The sequence below is a fragment of the Silene latifolia genome, chromosome 6 (genome assembly GCF_048544455.1).
Source record: "Silene latifolia isolate original U9 population chromosome 6, ASM4854445v1, whole genome shotgun sequence".
Lineage (NCBI taxonomy): Eukaryota > Viridiplantae > Streptophyta > Magnoliopsida > Caryophyllales > Caryophyllaceae > Silene > Silene latifolia.
Window position 1 is genome coordinate 5,522,329 of NC_133531.1, and position 27,755 is coordinate 5,550,083.

Sequence of the window (27,755 nt, forward strand, 5' to 3'; positions counted from 1 at the left end):
TTAAAAATTAAAAATTTTGACGTTTTAGCGAATAACCTCGGTAGTCCAAACCGGATCGGGTCCGCCACGGACACCATCACCCCCACACCTCATTTAATATTAAAATAATCAACTCCTACCCTACACACACAACTCGACAAGTCTACCTCACTAGTGAGCCGCGTATTACAAATCCTCCCCCTTTGACATTTTCTAAAGTCAACCCACCCTGGCACAAATAATAATAAAATAAAATAAACATTTTATTATTTTTATATTAAAAAAATTAAAAAAATCTCTCTTTTTATATCCACCTTCTTCTCACTTCATCTCTCCATTATCTCAAAAAGTCAGCGCCTTCTTTCTTCAACTTTCTCTCTCTTCCTCCATTAAAATAATATTAAATATTAAAATAATATTATAATAATGGACTGTCCTCCTGATTGGGATCTCCTCGCCGTCGTTCGCAGCTGCACCTCCACCTCCTCCGCCGCAACAACCACCTTATCTCCGCCACCGCCGCAGCAACCACCAGGTGTTTTGTTAGAATATTCAGCTCCGTTGACGACGACTAATACGACGACGTTTTCAACTGGAGGATGGCAGGAGTTACACGAGATTTGTCAACCTACTACTTATAACAATAACATGAGTAGCAGCTTGCAGTTGTTGTCTTTCTCATGTCTTTCGTCGCCGTCGCCGTCGCCGTCTTCTTCGTCGTCTTTAATGGCTGCAGTGCAAAACAACCATATCCGGCCGTCTTTCTCATGTATTTCATCATCGCCTTCGTCTTCGTCGTTAATGGCTGCAGTGCAAAACAACCATATCCGGCCGTCTTTCTCATGTATTTCATCGTCGCCTTCACCTTCGTCTTCGTCGTTAATGGCTGCAGTGCAAAACAATCATATCCGGCCGTCGTCGCATGTTATATTTGGAGCGTCTTCGCCTTCTGTTGTTGTTTCTAGTAATCCTGGTGGTGGTAGTGGTGGTGGTGGTGCTATTTCTCATAGTCAGAGAGCTAAGAAAAGGTATACTTTTTTAAAAAATGAAATATATTGGATTTTGAATAAGTACCCTTTAGTTAATTTTTTGTGAATTTTGATGGGTATTTTTTATTTAAAAAAAAATGAAAATTTTGATGAAGAAAATGAGAGTTTTTTAGAATTTTTTTATAAATGATAAAAAAGATTGGATTTTGAGGAGTACCCATTTGTTAAAATCATGTGAATTTTAATGGGTATTGTTTGGAATTTGGAAAAATGAAAAATTTGATGAGAAAACTCGAGTTTTTGTTTTTATTTTTATTTTTTAAGTAATGGAAAAGATTAGATTTTGAGGAGTACCCATTTCTTGAAACTGTGTGAATTTTAATGGGTTTTGTTTACATTTTTGAAAAAACAGGAAAAATTTGATGAAGAAGGTGTGCCATGTACCAGCAGAAGGGCTGTCCTCTGATATGTGGGCATGGAGAAAATATGGTCAGAAACCTATTAAAGGCTCTCCATATCCAAGGTCAGTTTATTGGTCTTTCTTCTTTGAATCTTGCATTTTTTTTATGGAGTTTAATTCTAGTTTATGTTCTCTTAAAAACATTTTAAAAACATTTTGGTCTCAAGCATATGCTTTTTTTTGGTGTATGCTACTCAGTTTAGTTCGGATTTGAGTTGTGTAAGACCATTAAGACGATAAAGCTCTTTCTCATAAGTTTTAAGGCCGTTAAGCTGTTAAGCATATGTTAAAGCACCTAAAAATGCTCTCAAAAGCTAAAGGAACAAAAAGAAGAAGATAAAAACTTGTTCTTGGAAACCTCTTTTTCTTTTACTTTATCAAGCAAAGAATTCACACCTTTATCACTAAATTCTTCAAGAACAATCTAAGAATCTTAAACTTATTTTCACTCTTTTCTTTAATTGTTATAAATTACAAACTAAAGTTATTCCTCAAGGTTACTAATCTATTCATGGAAATCCACCAACCAAAACAAAACAAAGCTTCTTTTTTCCATCTTTCTTCATTCATGCATGTATTATTTTTATACTCCAAATTCTTCTCATCTAAAACAGAAATATCAATCTTAAACTTAAAACTTAAAACTGGTCAAGTAATATCCAAATTGTAAGTATAGGACAACAGCCTGTTTTTCTCTAGACATTTCACTTTTGTCTTATTTAACATATTTGACCCGTTTTAGCAAAAGACAAGTTGTTTTTTATATAATTGACTAATTTTGTTTGTTTGTTTGTTAAAAAACAGGGGATATTACAGATGTAGCAGCTCAAAGGGATGTTTGGCTAGAAAACAAGTTGAAAGAAACAGAACAGATCCAAAAATGTTCATAGTAACATACACTTCTGAACACAATCACCCTATGCCAACACATAGGAATTCTCTAGCAGGAAGTACACGTCAAAAACCGGTCAACGCTACCGAAACACCAGCTGAACAACCCTCCTGCTCTTCCCCCTCGACCGCCGGTCTTTCGCCTTTGACTGAACGGTCAGAGGTAAAAGCAGAAGGTGATGAAGACATGAGTGGGATATTTGACTTGATGGTAAATGATGACTTTTATGTTGGGTTTGAGCAACTTGATGGTGGTAGTGATGATAGTGATTGTTTTTCGGAACAATTCTCGCCTTCGTCGGAGTTTCCGTGGTTGTCTAATGGTAGTTCCACCTCCACCGCCACCGCGGCAGGTGGGAGTTGACTTTTTGGTGGTGGATTGGTGGTTATGAGATTTGACTTTTTAGGGTACATTGACAAGATGCTCATATAGTCATATCCTTTTAGTTTGGTCAACTTTTTTTTTTTTTTTTTTTTTTAATATTATTAGCTTTTTTTAGATGGTGGTTGGAAAAAAAAGTGCTCACTATTTGAGAGAATCTATGTAAATTCACAAATAGTATTGTGATTTGTAAGTTAGTGGAGGTTAATAGTGAAGAAAGAGACATTGTTGGTAGAATCTCAACCAAGTCATGTAGAGGAAAAAAGAGAGGTTGGTTGCATATGCATATGCTTATAGTTTATTCTTTTGTTTATGTGAAGGAAAAGGAAAAGAAAAAAAGAAATTATTATGAATAGTAATGCTAGAATGGATTAGTAGTATTAGTAGACATTATTGATTATTTAGCAATATATTTGGCAAAGTAGTTCATAGATCTAGTTGATAATTAGCAAAATCAATATATATTCTTCTTTGATCATTGTAATATGTGTTCGAGCAAATGATAAGATATTCTACTTTTCCGATTTGAAATGAGAAAGTATATTATCCTTTCAATTATGCCACAATTACTGTCTATTAAGCATATTTCTTTGTAAAATGAGAATCTATAGAATATTATTGGAACATATGTGATTCTTGTATAACACTATCTTATCGTGAAATATTACCAATTATTAATATAATTAAAGGACAAATATCATTAGAATCGAAGTTAGTCAACAATGAAATATTTTTTTAGGACATACTACAAGGTCAAAGGATTATATTAATAAATAATAAAATCGCACTCTTAGTAGTTTCCCTTCAATTATTGTTTATGGAGCATATGTCATGGTGAAATGAGAATCTATAGAATTCTATCGTATGTTTCGCGGGAACATATCTGATTCTTGTATCACACTACTGTATTGTGAAATATTACAAATTATTCATATAACTAAATGACACATATCATGAGAATCGAAGTTAGTCGATAATGAAACGGTTTTGTAGAAGACATAATACAAAGTCAAAGGGGTATTTTATATTTTCGCAAATTCTTATTTCAGACGGGCTCTTTTCCCGTCTGAAATAAGACGGATAAAATGTTGCCATTTTTTAAGAAAATGTAACCAATTAATTCACAAAATGTTATGACTAGAGGTGCCATTTTTTACCCTGAAAATGATGTGAACAATAATGGTAACATCTTATCAGAAAATAACAACATTTTATTGTAAAATGATAACATATTACCCGTCTTATTTCAGACGAGAAACAGCCGTCCGAAGAAAAACGGAGTTATATTTTAGCTTGTTTTAGGGACCAAAAGATGGAATCTAAGAAAAAAACATATACATGGTTGATAGAATCACAGCTGTCTGAACTCAATCTCCAATGCAACTATGTAAATGGAAGTCACCATCTTATTACTTTCATTTTAAGGGGAGAATATAAATTGGTAGGACAGAAAACTCAATAACTGTCTAATTTAACTGAACTTAGCTCTAGAATCTCTAATGCTCTACAGTCTACTGCACTACTACTGCACTACTGGTAGGCCTATTTAAGGCAGAGAATACTTGAAGGGGTAACTACCAAGAGGTGTAATTTCATACATCACTTCCTTAACTTTTCATTAATGGATTCCCTATAGAAATTGTCTTAAACTACCTAGAAGAGGAATTTCGGACTAAGGCATATAGTCGCGGTAAGCGTGGTTGTTATAACTGTTCTACCCATCGGTGGATCTAGGGGCTAGCTGGGGTGCTCAGCCCTAACAATGAAAATCTTTTAAATTTAACCTACATTTTCGATATTTTTCTATTTTTTTTTTCTTTTTTTGATGACGAGGGGTTTAATTCCCCCGGGCACATGCAATACCCTGCAAACCACGTGTGCCAGGTAAGACATCTCTTAAGATGACAGGTAACCGCAGCACTCCCATGTAGGGAGTCGAACCCGGGAACTCTCAATTCGTTGCCTTGCAACGGTTTGAGGGACTCCCGCGCTCCACTACACTCAAGCCACTTTGGTTTACTATAACTTAACTTTTATTAGTAGTTCGCCCTCCACACAAAAATCCCGCCTTCACCAATGGACATCTGGAGTTCTATCTTATATATAGCCCAATGATTTATGCCATGGGTACCATTGTACAACATATAACAATTGTTGATTAACATTACTTGTTCTAGTAACTTAGTAATTTGGTGTATTTGTTTCAAAAGTCGACACTTGAAGCCGGTTTAACATGTAATCGATTCATTTGAAAGCCAAAATCACGATGAATTTCACAAAAAAGTTAAATCCGACACTTACACATGTACCCTGTATAAGGTACTTGTAACCGACTCTGAATAACATGAAAGGGCGTCAATTTCAATAGATGTCATGTCCTGTAAAGCAAAAAGGAACATGAGTGCTAGCTGCAAAGTGAACGTCCATCATCAGTCGACCATACCTGCATGCCATTCATGTGAATATGATTTCCCTACAATCACATTATGTGACCTTGATTAATATCATTCCAGGATAGAATTATCTTCAGCTTTTCCTTGTCTAATCACAATTACATTTTCTATCAATCTTTCACATCGAAAACATAGAAATTACTACATGACCCGGAGTGGAAGGGCTAGTAAGGACGCTCGTCTCTAGATATTAGAAATTTCAAAGTTTTTAGTTAAAAGTTTTGTATTTTTTTAAGGTTTTTTTTTTGTGACGAGGGAACGCGCAGCCGCTATTTTTGGTGCGTACTGGGTAAACCCAAAGGTGACAGGCTCGGAGTCTGAAGATTTTGCTCTTGGAGAGGCTTGAACCTGAGTCTTCTGAGAATTCACCCAACTTTTAACCATTAGACTCCACCCTTGCAGGCTTTTTTTAAGTTTACTTTATATTATTACCTATTGAAAATTTTCACGTCCCACAAACATTAAATCAGGTTATATTTATATAGTCTGTTGCGCCAACAATAGAAAACATAGTCTGTTGCGCCAACAATAGAAAACACATGTTTAGAAACAAAGTTCCATGGAAAACTCGCGGCTCATGGATTAACGGCCTAGCATGAACACTTGCATCGGAAACCATAGTTGAGACCCGGACCATAACCCATTTATTCTTTACGTTTTCCTTTTAAGTTAAAGCCCTAGAAAAACAATGTATGATTGTCCATTTTGTTTTATTCCGTCATAACTTCTGAATTTGGTTCTGCCATTTCGTCAATCACTATATATAGTGCATCATTCGATCGCTAACATATATTCCTTCCGTTTCAAACATATTAATATAGATAGATTGATTGGATCCTATATAGCAAAAAATTGCAAGAAATTGATTGGATTGGCGATGGATATGGTTCGGGTTTTTTAATAGTGGGTTTGGATATGGACTTTTTAATAGGGGATAAGAGTCTGAATTATGAAATGTATGTGTTTGGTTTGGCCTGCCTTTTTTCTTTCGGATCGATTCAGTTTTGGGCTCAATTTGCATCCTGAACTACAGGCCGGTATCCAACTCAAACTAAACTGGAATCCATGAAAAGGCCCATATGATTAAGGTGATGTAACTAGTGATTAAAGGAGTAAAGTTTTTTGATTATAAAAGGTAAACAAACATGTTTAGTTGACTCTCCTATAGGACCGTCTTATAGTATAGGACTAGCCCAAAAAGAGAGAAGCCCAAACAAAACAATTAAATTTATTTATATTTTAATTTTATTTTAACGACCCGACATTTTATGATGAAAACTAACATATCTAAATATACAATTTATCAATATAAAATTTTAGGTTCTCAAAATAAAATAATTTTCTACAAGTTTATTAATTAATTTATTTGGGCCTTTAGTTATTGGGCTAGTCTTATAGATAAAGTGGTATCACACAACAATTTGTGTTAGTTTCTTGTTTTCTTAATATGAGACATAAATGAGTAAAACTCAAATGGGTTTAGAATTTGGAGTTGCATCTCAAATAGTATCATTTAGACTCGAAGGGCAGAAGACATAACTTAAGCCATAAACACCTCTATACGATTGTTTTAGAAGGGCTAGGGCTTATACAATCAATAATCTTTATTGGAATATAATTTTGGTACTCCCTCTCATTCACCACAAATTCTCATTTGTGACGGATATATCCATCGCAAGCTTGCGACGGGTCAAATACTACCCATGTGGGATAGATAAGATAAAAGTAAAGTGTCTAGAGAGTAACATTCTAGTTTGTTTATCTACCCACATGGGTAGTATTTGACCCGTCGCAAGTTTGTGACAGATATGCCCGTCACAAGGGAGACTTGCTGCTCATTCACAAGAATTAAAACATTGGTTAAATGTATATGAGTAGTATTTTAATGAAATGTTGAAATTTTCAAGAACCGGAGGGGGTATACTTTTCTAGATGGTACTTTCCTATTTTGAATTCACAGGATATCCCTCGTTTTTTTTAACATCTCCAGGCTCCGAAACTTAGATGATAGTTTTTAAATATTCAAAATATTAAAGTTCAAAATTCAAATAGAAAATATGTTTATGTTGATGATTCATAATATTCTTGTAAAAAATCAATAGAAATTGTCTACATTTTATTTAAACATAAAAAGTAAAAAGAGATGGATTAGAGGCTTAGAGCATTAATAAAATTTTTATTCTGCTTATAATCCTAATTCCTACCTAACTAGCTAGAATCCGAGCCAAGTTGGGGTCGGAGAATGCACAATAAAATAACGAAAGTTTTTTTATGGTTCCGTATGCCATCGTCTTTGTATTTCCAAGCATTTTGTAGTTATGTTTCTGTCATATTTGTGATTAGGTGAAAATAAATTTGGTATTTACTTAATTTGTAGTTTAATTCCAAGTTACATTCATGCACTTAATTGTAAGGTTTTTGTTTGCCGCCGGGAGTCTAAGGATGACATAAGTTCGGTCCAAGCGTAAGTTTGAAGACGATCATGTCATGAGCAACTACGCATTCGTAGTTGAATAATTTGTCTGCAAAAAATTTAGATAAAAATTAATGTATATTTTTCTTTGGTGTAAAGTGTAGACCGTGTACTCTGGATTCGAGCTGAATAAGACTACTACGGTGATAATGCTCTTCTTTATAAGTTAGAATAATCCACTGCTTGTTTATTTATGTGCTCGTGGGTATCTTATAAGAGCAAAACTTCGATCTCACTTTAGAACCTTATCTAATTAGTCCATTCATACTTAGGGGTGCTAACGAGCCGAGCCGAGCACGAGTTTGGCCTTGCTCGGCTTGTGTTCAAGAACCAAAACTCGATCTCGAGCTTACCCGAACTTGTAAAAAATGTGCTCGCTATTAAGCTTGCGAGCTTTAACGCGAGGTCGAGCCAAACTCGAGCTCAAATCGAGCCTATATATAATGGCTAATTTTTTTGATTTTTTTTTCTTCCGATATTTTCAATAACAAAGTTCGAAGGTTAAATGTAAAATATTTGGCAAATCGGTGAGACATTTGATATATGTGATACAAAATATAATCATGATAAAATATTTGTATAAAATATGAGCAATATCTTATATAATCACACAAGTTCGAGCTGCTCACGAGTTTTTCGAGCCGAGCCAGCGTTTGCTCGGCTTGACTCGTTAAGCTCTCGAGCCGAGCCCGAGCTCGAGCCGATCTTGCACGAGCCGAGCTTTGACATCTCGCACGAGCCGAGCTTTGACCGAGCCGATCTCGAGTTGCTCTCGAACTGTCTCATCTCATTAACACCCATATTCATACTTATGTTTACTATAGTATGTTCAAGAGAGTTTCATATCACACGATTTTTTATAAGAACACGGGGTGTTCATTCAGTGGTACGAACCAAAGACCAGACTTGACGTACCATGATTTATTTGGTCCGTCCACTGTCAGTCTATTAACTTATTTTGTGATCCGGAACGAACCGGACCAATATTAATATGGTCTGATCCCCAATCTACCTTTTAACCCTTATTAAGTCTTCGATTCAGAGAATTTAGTCCGGGCAAATGGTCTGATTTGGCCCAGTCCCCAATCAATAAACACCTCCGTAAGAACAACAATGACCATGATCTTCTATTTCTTAAAATGGATTCTACCTTTGATCTTAAAGGGGATTGAAGATATTCAATGGAAGTAAAACAAGAACATATTAATGAATCTAGAAGCTTGTTACATGATGCTATCTACTACCAAAGACCCCAAGTGCTATCAAACGACAATGATTACGCACCCCTTTTTTCAAACCAAATATTTTTATATAGAGGAAACCTTTGTTTAGTCTCAACCTTTTTGCACATTATTATTTTAGGACTATAAACAATTATTTTAAAGCTGTTCAATGTTGAATCTTTTTAGGTTGTAACAACAATAGGCTTGGTCAAAGTATACCATGAGCGCATGCACAACTGCACAAGCCTAGTTATGAGCTACTTGAGTTATAGGCAACTCTATGTTACGTTAATAGGTTTGTAGGGTTTTGAGATCGACTAAAATAGTTTTCAGTGATAAAAGTTGAACTGAATGAAGTCGAGTTGAACTATGTTAGATTGTAGAGAGTATGTAATACTTATTGTTTTCATTTGTAATAATAGCTTTCGTAATTGTTTGGTTATTTCATTCCAATTGATATTTGTACAAACACTGTCTCATAATCTTGGTCCTTCTCAATTCTCAAAGGTCATCATTAGTGCCATAGTAATGACACTTAATACTATTAAGTTCTAATAAACTAAATTGAATTGAATGAAACTGAAATAAGCGTTAATTTGAGCTGAGTTAAGTTGATCTAAACTGAACTGAATTTAACTAATGAAAGAACATAGCCTAAGTTGTTATGGTTGAGACACTAAACAATGTCGTCCCTAGTTTGGAGTTGTTTGAAAGAGGAACTCTTCCTAAGTTCCTAGCTTAATTCACGTTCTCCTCATTTATCTATCCTTTTCCTATCTCTTGTCTATTATTATTCAATACGTCTCATTATAGACGGACACTATCCGTCTATAGCTATAGACGGATAGTGTCCCCTCACAAATTAAAGTGGGTAGTGCAAGTGGGGTATCCATTTCCCATCCACTTGCACTATCCACTTTCTTTTGTGAGAGGACATTATCCGTCTATAGTTATAGACGGATAGTGTCCGTCTATAATGAGAATTTGTGATTATTATTACTCAAATTATATTCCATTTATTATTTCAAAGGATGACTATCTTATTAATTTGAGACTCATTCTTTATTGTGTTAACTGGAAGCATCCCACCTATAATTTAGATTGAAAGCAAATAAATAGGTGGACCTTTTCAAGTTTGTTTTTTCATTTACGATAATTAAAAGTGACCATAATTACTATTACAGAGTATAAAAGATTTATATAATCCTCTCTGCTATCGATTGTGGTGTCAGGAATCGAGCAACTCGTATTTAAAGAGATGTAAACGTACACTCATTAGTCACACACTCACACCGACCAACTTTGGTTCATAGTTGGAATTATGAACCTACAAAAATGACTACCTTCCATTTATGAATAAACAATGGCATGACTTGCTAACAAACAACTCTTCCCAACCTAACCACCAATCCACCATCTTCCAAGTTCAATACCAATGTGGTCAACTCGCATCCCTTTAAAAACCACACTACTAACTTCACCATTCCTACTTCTTCTCCATCACTCTCCATCTCCTATTACTCCACCGTCACTACGCGTCAACTTCCGGCGAATTACCTCACGCGCCACCATGTCTGCCGCCGTTGCCAGCGACCACGTCGTCGGAAACTGGTTTTCCGTGCCGGAACTCCGACTTCGCGACCATTACTTTACCGTTCCTCTTGATTACTCTCTTGAACCCGATTCTTCACCGAAAATCACCGTTTTTGCTCGCGAAGTTGTTGCCGGTTCGTTTTTACTATTACTCTCTCCGTCACTCCCTCCGTCTCAGTCACTTATTTACATTTGATTAAAATATTCTTTAGAAAGAATACAAAACGTAAATAAATGAACAGACGTAGAGAGTACTAGTTTATTCTCCATTTGTTTGATTCTTAATTGTTTTAGTTTATACTTAATGATGATTTTGATTGCATTTGCTACATTTTGATGTTTTTGAATCGTCAATTTGTAGTACTGTGCTAATTACGTTAGTTCGATTCTCAATTGTTCGAGTTCATACTTTAATGACGATTTTGATTGCGTTTATTACATTTTGATCATTCATTCAATCGTCAGTTATAGTACTAAATTACGGTAGTTCGATTGTCGATTGTTCAAGTTTATACTGAGTGAATTTGATTGCATTTACTGTAGTACATTTTGATCATTCATTCAATCGTCAATTTGTAGTACAGTACTAATTACTCTCTGTTAGTTCGATTCGATAATCGTTCTGGTTTATTGATGATGATTTTGATTGCATTTGTTGTCAATTTGTTGTGATATGGAGATTTCCGTGCTGCGTAAATGATTGCGAAATTAGAATGTGTATCATATTTTTGTTTGAATAATTGAAAAACTTTCTAATATATGGAAAAGTAATTTACTGCATAAACTTTTGGTTCTTTTGAAGTGTATATTCTCACTTTTGCTAATAAAAGCTGATTAGTTAGTTTCACAAATAGTCCACGAAAAGCGACATAGCAAATAGCGATGCTACTTTTCTCCTAATGTTTTTCTTTTGTTTTCCTCATTGAAAAATCTTCTTGTCTTATTATCTTTCTCTGTTGAAAGCGAATACTATATGCTTAATCATTTACAGTGTTAATCAGACTACTGTTGGAGATATTTGTTAATTTGCTTGACAGGAATCAGGATTCTGGATTTTACATGACAGTTTAATAGTAGTGCGGAATTATCACATTTTGATTTTTTCCAACTTTGTTTGTTCGTTGTCTTGTGTAAAACCATTGAACGCATGAAATCAGCTTAATTCTCTGTAAGGTAGATGACTCGGTCTCATGGCCTAAAAGTGTCTCCTATAACTTTTGTGTTGTTGGCTTCTGTTCTTTTAGTGTATGATTGGGTTATTTGATTACTAACCGCTATCAACTTTGTGTACTAAGAGGTGAAGTAGATGCAAGTATCTGATCCTTGGATCTTTACTTGATCTCAGACACTAGATACTTGACAAATTTGAGTTATACTCGCCTCTAAGAAAAATAAGGGTGTAATTCAGATTATTCTGAGTTAAAGTATAGAATGTATTAATATGAAGGGGAGACATATTTTGGATTATTCTCATCAAATAACCTTTTTTTACAATTATACCTAATAACTAACTGTTTACTGTTCACCAATTTGAGATAAAGTTTATTCATACAATATTGTTTTTTTTCGTCAATCTGCAGCGGGTAAAGAGGATCAGCCGTTGCCGTATCTTCTATATCTGCAAGGTGGACCTGGGTTTGAGTCTCCACGTCCTACAGATTCTAGTGGTTGGATTGGTAAAGCATGTGAAGAATATCGCATTGTGCTTTTGGACCAGGCATGATTTCTTGAAGCATTAATTTGCTAGAAGTTTAGAACTATAATTTGGTTAAGATTCTTGAGTCATTGTTGCTGATACAGATTTTTTACAGCGTGGAACAGGCTTGTCAACTTCATTGACTGTATCCTCTATGCGACAGATGAAATCTGCAAAAGACTTGGCCAACTTTTTGAAACATTTTCGCTCTGACAATATAGTTGAAGACGCTGAGTTCATTAGAGTACGGATAGTACCCGAAGCTCGTCCTTGGACTATCTTAGGCCAGGTATCACATTGCTGTAGCAATCGTAGGTTGTAGAATTTTAAACCATCTGCCGAGCTTTCTGACCATTTGATTCTGTAAAGTTGGGCTTTTGTAGTTCTCTTGCTTTCCAGTATTTTGATTTCATCTCATTTTGGTTGTTTCAGTAATGTAAGATATTGGTATAAGCTATCATTTATTGTACTTTGTTCAGACTGGTGAGATTCTAGTATTGTAGCTACAACTATATGAAATTAATGACTTATCTCCTTGTTCATATTGCTAGAGCTATGGCGGTTTTTGTGCTCTTACCTACCTAAGTTTCGCTCCTCAAGGATTAAAGCAAGTCCTTATAACAGGCGGAATTCCTCCTATTGGCGATGGATGTACTGCAGATACCGTATATCAAGCGTGTTTTGAGCAGATCATTCGTCAAAATGAGAAATACTATGAGAGGTTTCCTCAAGATGTTCAAGTTGTTGGAGACATAGTAAAATACTTGTCAGACTGTGAAGGTGGTGGGGTATGACCGTATGAGGCAACATTTAGAATTTTTTTTAATGTCTTTAGATCAGCTTTTCACTGAAAGCCTTAAATGTACTGCTCCTTTGTTTCTTGTGAAAGGTACCGCTACCATCTGGCGGGACGTTGACGCCTCGGGGATTGCAGACTCTTGGGCTTACTGGTCTAGGAGCCAGTAATGGGTTTGAGCAGCTTCATTACATGTAAGCGGCTTGTCATTCTCTGTCATTTGTTTCATATGGCTTTCCTTACCCTCTGGCCTCTCTTGTTTTTTTAATATTCCCTTCCTTTGCACCCTTTTTATTCTCATTTCATTTGTCCCCACAGGTTTGAGAGAGCCTGGGACCCTGTTATAACTCCAGGTGCACCAAAGCAACTCAGCTATAACTTCCTGAATGCAGTAAGTTGTATGCTTCATTTTGTTTTTGCCTTTTGAAGATAAAAACTATTGCTCATGAGGGAGGGTTTTTTACGTCCTGGGTTTGAACTAGTACGTACAAGAGTAATGTACGTGGCTCAATCTCGTGATTTTATCTGCAAACAAAGTATAGATCACAGTAGCCTAATTCGATATGTATATGTAAAATCTGATACACGGTGTGCTCTTAGTAGAGTGTTCGTTATATAGATTAAACCAGACTGAATATATCCTTAAATCGATTTGCGGTTTACTGAAGGTTGAGCAAATTCGCTTACCTTATTAGAGATTCAGTTCCCTTCTCTGTAGTGATGCTGACTGAATAAAATTGACTTGAAACATGTTAATGGGTGACAGTTTGAGAGGTCGTCTGCTTTCAGTACAAACCCACTATATGCAATTCTCCATGAGGTGATCTACTGCCAGGTGTGTGTATTATTACTTATTTACGGAGTAATTACCATTTGTTTTATTGCGTTCCTGTATACGTGTATCACAGATTACAGTACTTATTCAGTCTGAATTCTGCAGGGAGCTGCATCACAGTGGGCTGCAGAAAGAGTGAGAAAATCTCATGGAAGCAAGTTTGATGCTGTCAAAGCAGCAAAGGAAGGGCGCCCCGTTTTATTTACAGGAGAGGTATCTCGACTTGGAAGTCAGGATCTTAGTTTCAAATTTGATTTTATTCCCATGGAATTTCGACTAAAGTTTATTTTCAACCTTGGTATTGCAGATGATATTTCCGTGGATGTTTGATGAGATTCCTGATTTGGAACATTTCAAAGAAGCTGCAAACTTATTATCTGAGGATAATGACTGGCCACCGTTGTATGATTTAGCAGCTTTGAAGAGTAACAAGGTTCATTTTTGCACTTATTAACCTTCTATTTCTAGTACTCTATATTGCATCTGTGTTACCTCTCGGTCTCACATGTAGAAAATATAGGTACTCGTGCAATTGTCAATCGCCCATTCAAATGTGCTTTACTTTGAATTGCCTTAGTGTCGTGAATAGTGTCACTCCAAAAAGTTTTCATTACGGGATTACCATAACATGCATCCTCCCTTGGTTGCAACCGACTGGTCTGGGAAACTGCTTGGATGTGATTCCCTTATTTTAGATTTTGTTGTTTCAATGCCCATTTACTCGGAACAAGAAAAAATAGCAATGACCTCTAATAAGCTCTCAAGTTCGTAAACATAATCTTGTTATTGCAATGGTGGATAGGTCCCGGTGGCAGCTTCTCTCTACTATGACGACTTATATGTGAATTTTAAGCTCGCGATGGAGACTGCTGATCAAATTTCTGGCATAAGGCGGTGGGTAACAAATGAGTACATGCATTCAGGCTTACGAGACAACGGAAGTCATGTTTTTGGTCAACTTATGGGGATGTTGAATGGAAAGAAGCCCCTGTTCTAACTTTTGTATGACGATAACTTTGCTACACACAATCCGGGTTTTGAATGCTGGACAATCACTTCTCCCTGAGATCGGGTTGAAGAGTGAAGACATGTAAATTACTCAAACCAAGGCCTAGCTCCAAAGTACACCACCGTAGATTTTTCTTTTCTTTTTTTTTTCCTAGAATTTCATCTGATTATTCATCCATACTTCCATGTAATAAAAAATAAACCTATTGAGTGTTGAATTTCAGTTTACAGATTTTTATATGTTATAGTTGTACACATATTAGCTTGTATACGGGTGGTGGAACATTAATATATTGGGCCTTCGTATTTCACTGGGCTTCATCCAAGTTTATTGCCATGATTCGCCAGCTCATGCACGGGCTAGGGTATGGGGACTTACCCTAGGAGAAGAGTTTCTCTCCATTTCCTAAAAAGAAATGGAGAGGCCATTTTCTTCGGTGCTCCAGATTGTATTTTGGCATCATCGAACGGCTCAAAATTTATGGGTAAAAATAAAGGGATAATGGAGTTTGGTGAGAAAAATATTATTAAATGAGTTTATGAGAGGAAATGGAGAGAGAGAAATGGAGAGGATCCATTTCGTTACCGTAGTCTGCCACTGATACAACATTTAGAGTATTCATTTCATTTGCATACGTTTGATTATATTACTCCATGTATTTATTGAAATGGAGTATTTCTTTTATTCATTTCATTTTTATACGTTCGATTATATTACATATCTCATAAACAAATGTATAGAAATGGAAATAAGTGAATAGAGCAAGTAAGCTAAACTGAGAAAGGATATTTGTTGGTCGAATACTCGAATGAAGTCATGTTCACAATACTTAGGTAGGTGGTTTAACAAATTAATAGAACTATCAACTTCTTGTAAAACATGACCAAAGTTACCAAAGTTGCACCTTGAAGAAGTTTCTCTCATTGTCTCATTACCCTATCAGTCTATGACCATGTAATCATGATTAAGATGCATTGTATCCAAGTAATTATCCCTTGATCTTGTGTTTTTGTAACACAAATTCTTGTTTAAGACGGATATAATAATATTAAACAATAAAACGGGTCAAGTAAATGGCTGAGATAAAAAAAAAATAGAATGCATAGGGTCGCAAATTTTGACCTATCTATATGGGATATTATTTTACCCATTTTATACTTAAGAGGATATGACTTTTTTAAGAGAGACCTACTTTTTTGTAATCAAACATTACACATAGGGTAGTATAAGAAGGCGAATGCATCTGTTAAGTGCATTATCCAAAATTTAAAGTCTATTGCGTCTCGGTTTCATTGTTGCTCTCTTAGTTACTGTATTAGGGGGTGAATAGGATAGCTTATAATCTTGCTCAAGAAGCTCTTTTATAAGCTATGCTATTTGTTGCTGTCAAAAAAAAAAAAAAAAAAAAAAAAAGAAAGGAATGAATGTAGGTTTTTTTCTTCTACAAACGTAATGTAAGTAGTTGTTGAACTACATTTTAGGTACAATTTAGTTGGCTTTTCCTATAGGATTTTAACTCCTTTCAAACTCTTAATCACCTCTCCTTTTCCCTCTCATTCCATCCACTCTTAAATATACTTTTCTTCATTTACATTTCTGCCCAACCTCTTCTTACCTTCCATCTTACGCCATTTTTCCCTTTAAAACTCCAAAAACTAGACTACTACATACTTTTGTACCTTAACTTATTATTCTCCCTCTTTACAATTCATGGAAGATCACAACCAAGAAACAACCTCTAAAGTTCAATCTCTTTCACCTTCCTTAGTATTCTCACCATCTCGAGAAAGTAATAATATTAACAGCGGGAACTGGAGTCAAACAACAAGCCTTCTTAATGCTAGTAATAATGGTTCGGGTTCAGACGGTTTTGATTGGTCTACACTTCTTAGTTCACCTACCATGGGATTAGTTAACAATCCTACAAGTGATGATCAACTAATTAGTTCCCTTGAACATGGCTCTATGTTAGGTAATGAGGAAGAGAGTATTAGGGCAAGTAGTAGAAGTGCTCTTCATGAAGATATGTTGGATAAAAGGAAGGAATTTATTAGTAATAGTAATATAAGGTCTAAGAGGGCTAAGGTTGTTCCTAGATTCGCTTTCGAAACGAGGAGTTCTGAGGACATTCTTGATGATGGTTATCGTTGGAGGAAATATGGCCAAAAATCTGTCAAGAATAGCAATTTTCCAAGGTTGGTTCTTTGATGTTTGGAAGCAATAAGTAAAACTAATGGATCTTTTGGCGACCCAAACCTAACCCGACTGACCTGATTGCCACCTCTAGGCTCTAGCTCCATCCCATTGCCCATATAGTTGAATTAGTAAACTATCGGTATATGAGTTGGTGTTAGAGTAATTAAGATCGTCTCATACAAAACTTACCCAAGGCAATTACGAATATATTCTTGCTCTATATTGTTACTATGATCGCAAATGTAAACAAGATCAGTGGTGGATCTAGGGGCTTCAGAAAAGAGGAACGCTCTCGTTGAACCATGGAAAAATCGATATTTTTAGTTGAATTTTTCAAATATTTCCTAGATTACATTATTCTGTTAGTAATTCACGCCTTTAAAACCTTTTCACCCTAACAGCATATATATCTTGGCTCCGCTACTAATAACTGATAAGTGATACAAGCTCAATTTACTCCATCTATTATATAGTTCACATGTTTTAGTTAAAATTTCCGAAAATTTTCGAGGTTTTCTTATAATATTACCCTTTTGCCCCCGCTGAAAATTTTTGTCTCCGCTGGCTTAAAATCCTGGCTCCGCCACTGCGTATAGCTAGCTCATTTTACATGTTTATGTGTTGATTTCATTTTAATTAATTTGTGTAACAGGAGCTATTACAGGTGCACACATCTAACATGCAACGTAAAGAAACAAGTGCAAAGGCTATCAAAAGATTCAAGTGTAGTGGTGACAACATATGAAGGAGTTCATAATCATCCTTGTGAACAACTTATGGAAGCTCTTTCCCCTCTTCTTACTCAAATGCACTTTCTCTCTACCTTAACATCTCACCACTCTTCTTAACTAATTCATTTCTTACTTAGTCTCGTTAGATATCAAGGATAAAGAGGTACGATCTTATAGAACAGATCGTGTTCAAGTAAGGTCGTCATTATTTAGTTAGTCAAACACGTGCTAATTATACAAAACTTAATTTACAGTTTGATATAAGAAATGTAAATGAACTTCATGATCAATTTCTATGATAATTTATATTAATACAATTTATATACATTATTATGTTGTTGCAAATTTGCAATTTAATCTCTTTGTTTTATCCGTTGATATACATCATCATATTTGGGTGCCCCATAACTCAAATATACACTTTAATTCCAACAATTAGTACATCATCATCTTAAAGAATAAGATTATCTTACGCTTTGAATAAATATTGTAAACATTTATATTTAATTTGTTTCACTAAAGATCATCAAGTTAAATACACAAATTGTTGTGTAAGATCGTCTTATACAAAAGACGAGCTTAATAACAATATGTCATGCTAAATTACTTAATAAACATGCAGAATAATATTTTTGAGAACCTGATACTTTATATTTATAATCTACATATTTAAATATGTTAGTATTTATTACCCGTATAACATATGTGGTTTTCAAATAATTTATTGTGATAGCCTTTTCAAGTTAAAATAAAAAAAATGTATCAAACGGGAATAAAATATGTAAAAATCACGATTAAAGACAAAATAGACATGCGTATTATAAAAATAAAGACAAAATTAAAGTGTCATTTTCGCAGCGGTCAACAATAAGAGACCCACAAAACCCCCATAATGGTATATAAAAGAGAGACCCCTTAAATCATTAATAACTTACCGAAAGACCATCTCTCCTAATGTTATGAAAAATGAGAACTAAATAATAAATATATTAAATATAAAGTTTCGATTTTCCTTTTTTAAACTAAACATATCATATTTATATACTCCATTCACTTCAAATGATGTTCCACTTTATGATTTATCTATCATGTGTTTTTTGTGATTCCACATTTTCTCTCCTCTATTTTCCTCTAATTATCCTACTTTTAAATTTCTTTCCAATATAAAATATCATCGAGAATTAGAGTAAGCATCATGCATAAAACCGTCTTATACAACAGCTAGTCTTGCTTGTGATGGGCTAATCCCGTCATTGCTTCGCATGACTCTCACGAGAAAGGGAGAGGGAAGGTGCAAGACCCATGAAAATTTGTGCTTACACAAACGTGGTTGAATTGAATAGGGTATGGGGACTATGGCGCATTTTTTTGGATCGAAACTTATCTCGATTCGAATCGAATCAACTTATAGGATTCGAATCGAATCGAACTTAACTTATAGGATTCGAATCAACTTATAGGATTCGAATCGAATCAACTTAACTTATAGGATCTCGAATCGAACTTATAGGATTCGAATCGAATCGAACTTAACTTATAGGATTCGAATCGAACTTATTGGATTCGAATCGAATCAACTTATAGGATCGAATCGAATCAACTTATAGGATTCGAATCGAACTTATAGGATTCGAATCGAATCGAACTTATAAGATTCGAATCGAACTTATAAGATCTCGAATCGAATGAACTTATAGGATTCGAATCAAGTGAACTTATAGAATCCGAATCGAACTTATAGGATCTCGAATCGAATCGAATCAACTTATAGGATCTGAAGTGAACTTATATTAAGTGACTTTAAGTCCAAAAGAACATGGTCTATAGCCCCAATTTATTTAATGATCAATAGTAGGGGCCTCCCTAAAAGAAGAGCCCACAAAACAGGATAGATTCGACGTACGAAAGTGGGCCCATGGGCCAATGACTCACTTAAATTGAGTTGCACAAAAACAGCCGACGTAATGGGCTCAAAATTTAATAACTGCAAGTCGGTGACTCAGCAGTAAACCGTAGATATATATCTGCCGACCTTCTTAAAATCTGACACCACTTACTTTCTTACGTATCCAAGATCTTTCCATACGGCAATTCCTCAGGTTTCTACACGTGCTTTCTCACGTGCCCACCTCCCTCCTTTCACGCCTTCTACTCTTCAACTTCGCTTTACGAGACATTACAGAACACAAATACGAAGTTTAAGAGGAATATATTCGTCTTAAATTTATAACGGATTAAATTGGCTAAATTGGATGAGTGTAAATATGTACGTAATAAGAACACCAAAATGTATATCTCATCGGTATAATTCCTCAGGCTTTTACAGAGTTACATCTCATTTTTGGGATGGGTATTCCCCGTATAATATCTAGTAGTTAATTTCGGAGGTTTGCCTCTCTTTCGCACCCAAAAAAATAAAAATAAAAATAAGAACAGCAAAACGTATATCTCATGAGTATAATTTTAGCCGATTTATTTGTTCTTTGTTTCAATTGAATTCATTTTCAATCTACTTTAAACTTAATTCCGTCGTAATCATACTATCAACCCATCTCCACCGTACTTGATCAATCAATCACAATCAAGAATGACACATAACGAGTTCATAATTAAAATTTTTTAACTATATTACAAGTATATTTAAACTAATACTTCCATTAAATTAAAATTGGTTAAAGTAAAGTTGCAAAAGATAAAGTCCAAGACATGTGAATGTGACAAGTACGCGCAAAGCAAACGCTCTAGCCTCTTTATATAATCCCCTACCTCCACGCATATACATACAAGTATACAAGTCGTAAACAAAATACTCATCAAAATATAATAATGTCGGAATTCATTAAAAAAGCGACGAAATATGCAGTTGATAAGGTAGCTGATATACCAAAACCCGAAGCAAGCATAGAAGATGTTGATCTTAAGAATGTTGCTAAGTCCGGTATTACGTACCTTGCTAAGCTCGGCGTCCTCAATCCTTACTCTCATTCCATTCCTATTTGCGAGATCTCTTTTTGCCTCAAAACTGATAACAGGTCAATTTTCAAATCACTTTTTTTCTTTTTTATTTTACAATCGTCTTATACAATAATATCGACGAGTAAAAACTAACTAAGCTAGATATCAGCTAGCTTAGCTAGTAAATTACTGTTATTTTAGATTAAATATTTTATGCCTTTTTGTTTGTATAAAGTTTAACCAATGGTTGACTTACACGTGTATGTCTCGTTGCACGCAACGATAGCTCGAACGCAAGTTGATCAGACACATAAACGATATGAATTAGACGTTCGAGTTCATACAATTGGAATCAAAATCGATTGTTTTGGTGGTAGACTGTAAACAGTTGTCGCCTGTCGGGACTGCATAGGTCATAACCTTATTTGGTCACACTAATCACTATTTATAATGAAAATTATGGTGACTTTTGGTGGAGCAAATTGACCTACCTCATGACCTTATATGTGAAGTCGTGGAGATATGTGATTGGTCGATAACATTAATAATTAATAAAAAAATATATATAAAAAAGTGATATAATGTGGAGAGATGTAATAAGTTGGAAAGTGAAAAATGATTGGGTTGATGACATAGGTTGTGACCTTTTGCTTGGGAGGGTGAAAGTGGGTCAAGATAAATAAAGTGGGATTAAGAGTAAAATCGGGTCGCGACCTCTGCTTGGAGATGGTCTAAAAGTATGATATTGTCTACTTTGGATTAAGCCCTCATGAATTTAATGGACTTCTCAACAAAAGGCCTCCTACTAATATAGATAGTTGTATGCACCAAAAACTAGTATAGATAGTTAACACTTATAAAGATGATCGGTTTAGATTCCAATACATGTGTAAATATATCTATGTAAATTTTTGAAAGTGTTTTAAGCCTATATACAGTCGATCCAGTTAATCTAATACTCCCTCCATACCACACAAATGGTAACATTGAAAATCTTGGCACTATTTATGGTTGTAGAGAATCTTCGATATTATTCTTAATTTATAAGACAAAATATAATCATGTGAGATCTTGTTTGATTTATCGTCATGAATACTACTCCCTCCAATTCGCTATAATGTTCTCTATTTCCCAAAACGGATTATTCAAGTAATGTTCCCCTTTCCTTTTTTGGTAACTTTTTTCTCTTATTTTATTCATTTCTCTCTCCTATAATCAAACCCCACACAACTTTTTTACTTCTATTTTATTACTTTTCTTAATGTTTTGGCCCCACAACTCATTATTTAACTCCTATTAATTCATCTATCTCTCCTAACATCAACCCCACCAATGTCCTTTATTCATTTTTAATAGTATTTCTTAAGTATCGTGCCAAAAGCAAATGGGAACAATATAACCAATTGGAGGGAGTATAAGAATATCAAATTTTTATAATTTTTAGTAATGTGTAACTAAAGATAATCAGGTTGTAAAACGTGTCTCGATAAATATGAAAAAGTCAATATTATCATTGGTGTGGTATGGAGGGAGTAGTTTATATCTGAACGGTTGTGAAGGGAGGCATAAGGGCAATATGTTGCTGGCGAGATCTAATTTTGAAAAAATCAGCCTAGTAAAAGAACAAGTGATTGTTGAAAATTGGGTCGATTTTATTTTGTGGCATTGGTGGATCCATTTGTTTGAAAAAAAAAGATGTGTTCGCCTTTTCACATTCTTGACTAGGCCAAATTTTCAAGATGCTAAAGTTGATTTAGAACACATTAGTGCTTCTCATGATCACAAGTTCACAACTTATCGATGCAAATATCCATATTTTATGATCACAAGTGTCAGTATCAGAATTGCTTAATTTAAAGCCAACTGGGCTGGGATAGAATATGATTCTCATTGTCAAGTTGTTAGGAGTTCCAGGATCGATTTTATACTCTAACAATACTCGTCTCATTCAAGTGGAATTTAGAACTTCCCGAAATTTGATTTTTGATATATAAAGCTTTGTTGTCGTCGTTTTGAGTTTTGAGGATGAATGATTGAATGTTAACCAAGTGTTGCATGACAATGTTATAGGGTGATAGCATCTGGCAATGTTCCAGACCCAGGGTCGATCGAAGCGAAAAAGACAACAATGTTGGAAGTTCCAATGCTGGTACCACACGACATCGTACTGACCTTAGTTAAAGATCTTTGGAAGGATTGGGACATTGACTATGAGCTCCAGATAGGTCTAATTGTCGACCTCCCCGTCTTTGGTAGCTTCACTATTCCCCTTGATACCAAAGGCGAGATCAAGCTACCCACCATTGGTAGCATCTTTGGTGGTGGAGACGATGAGGAGAAGGAGAAGGAATGAAATACAACATCCAATACTCTACTTGGGTCTTTTACGGGAATTGCATTTCTAAAATGGACTAATAAGTTTGTATTCCCTATATGTTTATGTACCTTTCGAGTTGGAATCTTGGATATTTTTTCCTTTTGTGATTCTGTTTTCTATGTAGTTTGATTGAAAATCGGGATTCACTCCACGAGCTCCGACATTTGTACGCGACTGCCAACTAACCAGTTAATTTATAGCTTAATAAACTTCCTATGCTCTTGAGTCTTGAATACTGATCAGTGGACAGTGATCACTGTGAGGGTCTCAGTATTAACTGAAATTTAAATATCTAATAAATTAATTTATAAAATGTGTAGTAATAGGCAAATGGGGATGTAGCTCAGATGGTAGAGCGCTCGCTTAGCATGCGAGAGGTACGGGGATCGATACCCCGCATCTCCATTTTTAACACCTAAATTTAATCAGTTTGCCTATTTTTGGTACCAAACAAATTATTCTCTTTAGTCGGAGCCTCTTTCACACCTGTTCATACGCAATCCGATCAAACCTTGTTTTATACTCTCAACTATTGTATCGAATTACAACTGATCATGGATCGTTTCAATTCGTCACACAAATTAGGCGTTATAATATGCAAAAGTGGCCTCACTGATTTCTTAAACTCGTGCAGTTTCTCATATATTATCGCATCTAGTCTTCTAAACTTTGTGTTGAGATATCGAGTTATAATTGGGTAGATTATGACGGTATCAATGTATCATCCTACTCAAAGAAAATCGCAAGAACCTCATTTTCGGCGACCTCTGCAGCAGCAATTGCAGGATTGTTCACACTCTCAAGAGTCTTTCTCTGACATGTTGTGCGGTACAAGAGTACAACGACAACAATATTACCCCACTGTCTCAAGGACTCCCGCAAATAATTTTGGTACAACCAACATCTTGTGAAGTACACAGTCCAATAATCACAAGGTTCCAATTAGGATTGTAACATTGTGAACGCATGAAAACTACAAAACCAGAAATAGCATAAGTTATGAATGAGTCAATATGATAGACTAATTCTATTGTCAATTGTCACCTAGTGACCTACCAACAATGTTAAACCATACACTTTTTAGTTTTACACTCGTGGGTCATACTATCATCTAACCACATCAATTTTATCATTATTTATTTTTTAGATAAACTAAATTATTGAGTTTGAATCCTCATTTCCTCTCTTTATTCTAGATCGTGAATCAACAATTTCTTTATTTCCTTACGAAAATGGAGAGGATTGTGACAAAAATAAATTAACCTCTATATTACCCCACAATGAAGCTAAATTGAGTGTTCACTTTTTAACAGTTGCAGACTGTGTAAAGTTCTGAAAATACGTACTTAAATTGCAAATCACGTATATTATGTGCATAAATATACAACAATCGTCAGAATAGACCATGACAAAATTAGCCCGACCCGAATGATTCGGCCAAAACTACCCTATTCGTTCCGAATTAAGCTCAAATTTGAGCGAAAACCCGAATTGACCCAACCCCATCCCACCCGGCCAAAATGTTATTATCGCATATTGACCGTTACCCCCAAATGGTCATGTTCGTTTGAACTCAATTTCAGCTCATTTAAGTTCAGTTCAGCTATTCTCTTCTCTTCACAAATTAACTCTTACGACAGTTCAGTTTCATTCAGTTCGGTTTCGTTCAGTTGCATTAAGTTCAGTTAGCAGCGCTTGGGATGATTTGATACAGTTTCAGCCCAAAAAACAGGGCCAAAGACCTGAACACGAAATGATCATCCGATCCAACCAAACCCAAATACTTACAAATCCAAAATAACCCGACCCAGACTCAATTCAATTGACCCATTTGCCACTCAACACACATAAGATTTGAATAAGTTTGGTAACACTAGTAATTGCCAAATAAATTCCCTATCATCTCACACCAAAAGTCCTACTATATAAGTATTTCTCTACTCTCAACGCTCCCAATGAATCCCACATTAAATACACAATGTCTATTCCCAAACCAACAATTAAATGCACATTCATCTACTCCTACATACACTCCTCACCCACCTCCCTTCCCAAACTTCCTTTCCTTTCCCTTCCTTTCCCTCCCAACAATGAAACTCCCCTCCTTTAACTCTCATCAATGTCCTCCCCTCCTCCTCCTCCTCCTCCTTCTCCTTCTCCTCACTCCACTTTCTCCCTTCAATCTATCGGTCTCGGTTACTCTATCGCTATCGCTTTCGCTTTTTTAGTCCTCCTTTCTTCCCTCCTTCTTTCTTCTTACCTCTGTTGTCGTCGACGACGTCGTTTTCAACATCCTCCTTCTTCCACCCCCGGTCCCACCTCAACTATCGTCCCGAGAATCTTCTTCGTCGCTGAAGGCGACAACGACAACGATAACGATAACGATAATGATAACGGTAATGACAACGGTGTAGTTGGACTGGACCGGGCGGTTATTAACTCGTACCCGAAATTTCAGTTTTTTAAAAAAGGAGAAGATTTAGAAAGCGGTCAAAATGAAGGAAATGATGAGAATAATGAGAATATTTGTTCGATTTGTTTGTGTGATTATAAAGAAGGAGAAATGTTGAGAATGATGCCAGATTGTAAGCATTATTTTCATTTATGTTGTCTTGATGCTTGGCTTAAATTAAATGGTTCGTGTCCGGTTTGTCGGAATTCACCGTTACCGACTCCGGTTTCGACTCCGTTAGCTGAAGTTATGCCGCTTTCTCAGTATCCTGATAACCGTCGTCGCTCCTCCGTCATCTCCTCCTCCTCTTAGGTTACTCAGTACTTCTTTCGTCTCAATTATTTATTTACTTTTTTATTTGTCGTAAGATTGTTTTAGAGTTAAACTATTGAATGAGACGGAAGAAGTCTGTTTTAGTTTCGTCTTGTATAAACTTTTATTTTATTTCATTTTGGAATTGAGTATGGGTTTATTTTTAGGAGTGATTGATTGAAAATTGAGTAGATGTAATCACGAGTTAATTACTTAATTTAGTCTAATTCGTGCATAAATTAAGTTCCAACCGTTTTTTCATCTTTTCGTATCGATTAGTTAAGCTAGCTGATATTTGTAGACGTTATCTTAAATCAGGTACATGCTTTTTTTTTGGACTAATTGTTCGCGTTTAAGTTAATTGTTCGACTCTCCACACTTGAAACAAAAAAATTAAGTGTTGTATAGCTTTTAAATTAGTATGATTTGCTTTGCGCAATTAGTCTTTCCGTCTCTGTCATTTGTTTATCTTTGATATTCATTGTGAGAATTATTTTAATGAAAAGTAAATAAATGATTGGACCGAGATTCGAGAGTACTTTTTTAAAAGAAAAGATTAGTGAGGGGAGAAAGGAGATAAAAGGATGAAAAGAAGATGGTGTAGAAAGAACAAAGGATACCTTTTGTGTTAATTTTGTTCCCTGTTCTGCAATTTTCATGTAATATGTACATGATGATGTTTGATGTGCAGCTTTGTCATTCTCTGTTGAATGACTATCACTCTATCAGTCTAGCAACACATCAAGGAATCTTGGATTTTAATCTTTTTTTTTAAACTTAAAACTATTAATCATTATCGTAGAAGATGAATGGGTGGTTAAACTGGTTGCGCTTCTTTCTTTTGTGACTTCTCCATGTAATTTTTATCTTGTGTTATTCAGAAACATTTTTTTTAAAACATCCTTACCTCGCAAGTGCGGGAGTCATTGAAAGTTGGCTTATGTGCTTATTATAGGTGAATTATAGAGACTCATTACCTATTGTAAATTTGTAATGTGTTTGTATGAATGCAATTTGTGGATGTACATTGCTAATTAATTAAGATAGATCAATGGTCTTTTTCTTAGTTTTTACGTGTCTTTACAATCAAAACCTTTTGATGATTTGTGTGAAATTATTAGTAGGATGATCAATTCTTGATGAATGAGTGTTTATCATTTTGAATTATCGAAAAGGTAGCCTAATCGATTTCATTCCAATTTTCATCATAGGCAGAAGTAGAAAGAAGCCTACAAAACTTACCAGGTGCTTTGTACTACGAGACAGTCTCATAAGTTTAATCGACAGTCACAGTTAAAACATGTTACCGTGTCATTTCTATAGTATGAGCTGGAAATTTCAGTGTTACACTTACACATTTAGTATGACTTGTGGACAGTTACAAATTTCTTAATTCAGCAACAGGAAAAGAGCATTATATTTATACATGATAAATGAGGTATGAAATAAATAGTCCAAGTCATATAGAACAAGTCTTGTGGTTGCAACAATCAACTACGCATTTGTTGGCACATGCATTTTCGTATGAAGAACATGAGTGAAATAAGGAAGTTATACAAAATTGAAGCATATATCATGTGACTTGTTAAGTTGTTATATTCTGATTCTTTTATTGAATTATTACCTATTATAATTATTTAGTTTGCTTAAAGCAGCATAAAGTAGTCGCATTTTATACTGCAATTTACATACATGTTTATTTAGCAATTTGGATTCTCTTCATTACCTCTCTTTTCCATTTTTTTCAAATGATCTAGAATCATTTAGCCTTGTTCAACTATTTATGCTTCTTTTTCTCGTAAATTTATCAATGGCCATTGATGGATTCAAAACCACCTTTGTGGTTATGTGGTCCCCAGATACGATATAGATAATTTAACAAACGGAGTATGTCTTTTTACAAAAAATACGAAGTATTTACTCCCTATGTTTTTGTATTTGTCGCTGCTTCAT

At 35.1% G+C, this 27,755-nt stretch overlaps 5 protein-coding genes and 1 non-coding gene across 6 annotated transcripts; all 6 read left to right on the forward strand.

The window, feature by feature from the left end:
* The first annotated feature begins 266 nt into the window (after window positions 1-266).
* On the forward strand, window positions 267-2,800 carry LOC141586122 (uncharacterized). Its single transcript, XM_074407253.1, has 3 exons — window positions 267-1,007; window positions 1,381-1,491; window positions 2,233-2,800. The coding sequence occupies exons 1-3, from the start codon at window positions 406-408 to the stop codon at window positions 2,681-2,683; spliced, it is 1,164 nt and encodes a 387-aa protein (XP_074263354.1). The 5' UTR covers window positions 267-405; the 3' UTR covers window positions 2,684-2,800.
* Window positions 2,801-10,208: 7,408 nt separating this feature from the next.
* Window positions 10,209-15,018, forward strand: LOC141586125 (uncharacterized). The gene is made up of 10 exons (XM_074407257.1): window positions 10,209-10,577; window positions 12,024-12,160; window positions 12,255-12,428; window positions 12,691-12,927; window positions 13,029-13,129; window positions 13,254-13,326; window positions 13,702-13,770; window positions 13,876-13,983; window positions 14,078-14,203; window positions 14,573-15,018. Exons 1-10 carry the CDS (start codon window positions 10,286-10,288, stop codon window positions 14,765-14,767), a joined length of 1,512 nt encoding a protein of 503 aa, XP_074263358.1. The 5' UTR covers window positions 10,209-10,285; the 3' UTR covers window positions 14,768-15,018.
* A 1,435-nt stretch (window positions 15,019-16,453) lies between these two features.
* LOC141658499 (putative WRKY transcription factor 75) lies at window positions 16,454-18,029 on the forward strand. The gene is made up of 2 exons (XM_074465438.1): window positions 16,454-16,974; window positions 17,628-18,029. Exons 1-2 carry the CDS (start codon window positions 16,490-16,492, stop codon window positions 17,821-17,823), a joined length of 681 nt encoding a protein of 226 aa, XP_074321539.1. The 5' UTR covers window positions 16,454-16,489; the 3' UTR covers window positions 17,824-18,029.
* A 2,441-nt stretch (window positions 18,030-20,470) lies between these two features.
* Window positions 20,471-23,247, forward strand: LOC141586126 (late embryogenesis abundant protein Lea14-A-like). The gene is made up of 2 exons (XM_074407258.1): window positions 20,471-20,738; window positions 22,732-23,247. Exons 1-2 carry the CDS (start codon window positions 20,533-20,535, stop codon window positions 23,012-23,014), a joined length of 489 nt encoding a protein of 162 aa, XP_074263359.1. The 5' UTR covers window positions 20,471-20,532; the 3' UTR covers window positions 23,015-23,247.
* A 123-nt stretch (window positions 23,248-23,370) lies between these two features.
* Window positions 23,371-23,443, forward strand: TRNAA-AGC (transfer RNA alanine (anticodon AGC)). Its single transcript has one exon. It is a non-coding gene; the product is annotated as a tRNA-Ala (tRNA).
* Window positions 23,444-24,979: 1,536 nt separating this feature from the next.
* On the forward strand, window positions 24,980-26,050 carry LOC141586127 (RING-H2 finger protein ATL67). Its single transcript, XM_074407259.1, has one exon. It carries the CDS (start codon window positions 25,158-25,160, stop codon window positions 25,800-25,802), a length of 645 nt encoding a protein of 214 aa, XP_074263360.1. The 5' UTR covers window positions 24,980-25,157; the 3' UTR covers window positions 25,803-26,050.
* Window positions 26,051-27,755: the final 1,705 nt, after the last annotated feature.

Coding starts and splice junctions, on each gene's coding strand:
- LOC141658499 (XM_074465438.1), top strand. CDS start 16,490: ATGGAAGATCACAACCAAGAAACAACCTCTAAAGTTCAATCTCTTTCA. Junction 16,975..17,627: donor AAGAATAGCAATTTTCCAAG/GTTGGTTCTTTG, acceptor TTTGTGTAACAG/GAGCTATTACAGGTGCACAC.
- LOC141586127 (XM_074407259.1), top strand. CDS start 25,158: ATGTCCTCCCCTCCTCCTCCTCCTCCTCCTTCTCCTTCTCCTCACTCC.
- LOC141586122 (XM_074407253.1), top strand. CDS start 406: ATGGACTGTCCTCCTGATTGGGATCTCCTCGCCGTCGTTCGCAGCTGC. Junction 1,008..1,380: donor AGTCAGAGAGCTAAGAAAAG/GTATACTTTTTT, acceptor TTGAAAAAACAG/GAAAAATTTGATGAAGAAGG. Junction 1,492..2,232: donor AAAGGCTCTCCATATCCAAG/GTCAGTTTATTG, acceptor GTTAAAAAACAG/GGGATATTACAGATGTAGCA.
- LOC141586126 (XM_074407258.1), top strand. CDS start 20,533: ATGTCGGAATTCATTAAAAAAGCGACGAAATATGCAGTTGATAAGGTA. Junction 20,739..22,731: donor TGCCTCAAAACTGATAACAG/GTCAATTTTCAA, acceptor ACAATGTTATAG/GGTGATAGCATCTGGCAATG.
- LOC141586125 (XM_074407257.1), top strand. CDS start 10,286: ATGTGGTCAACTCGCATCCCTTTAAAAACCACACTACTAACTTCACCA. Junction 13,130..13,253: donor TTTGAGCAGCTTCATTACAT/GTAAGCGGCTTG, acceptor TTGTCCCCACAG/GTTTGAGAGAGCCTGGGACC. Junction 14,204..14,572: donor CAGCTTTGAAGAGTAACAAG/GTTCATTTTTGC, acceptor AATGGTGGATAG/GTCCCGGTGGCAGCTTCTCT.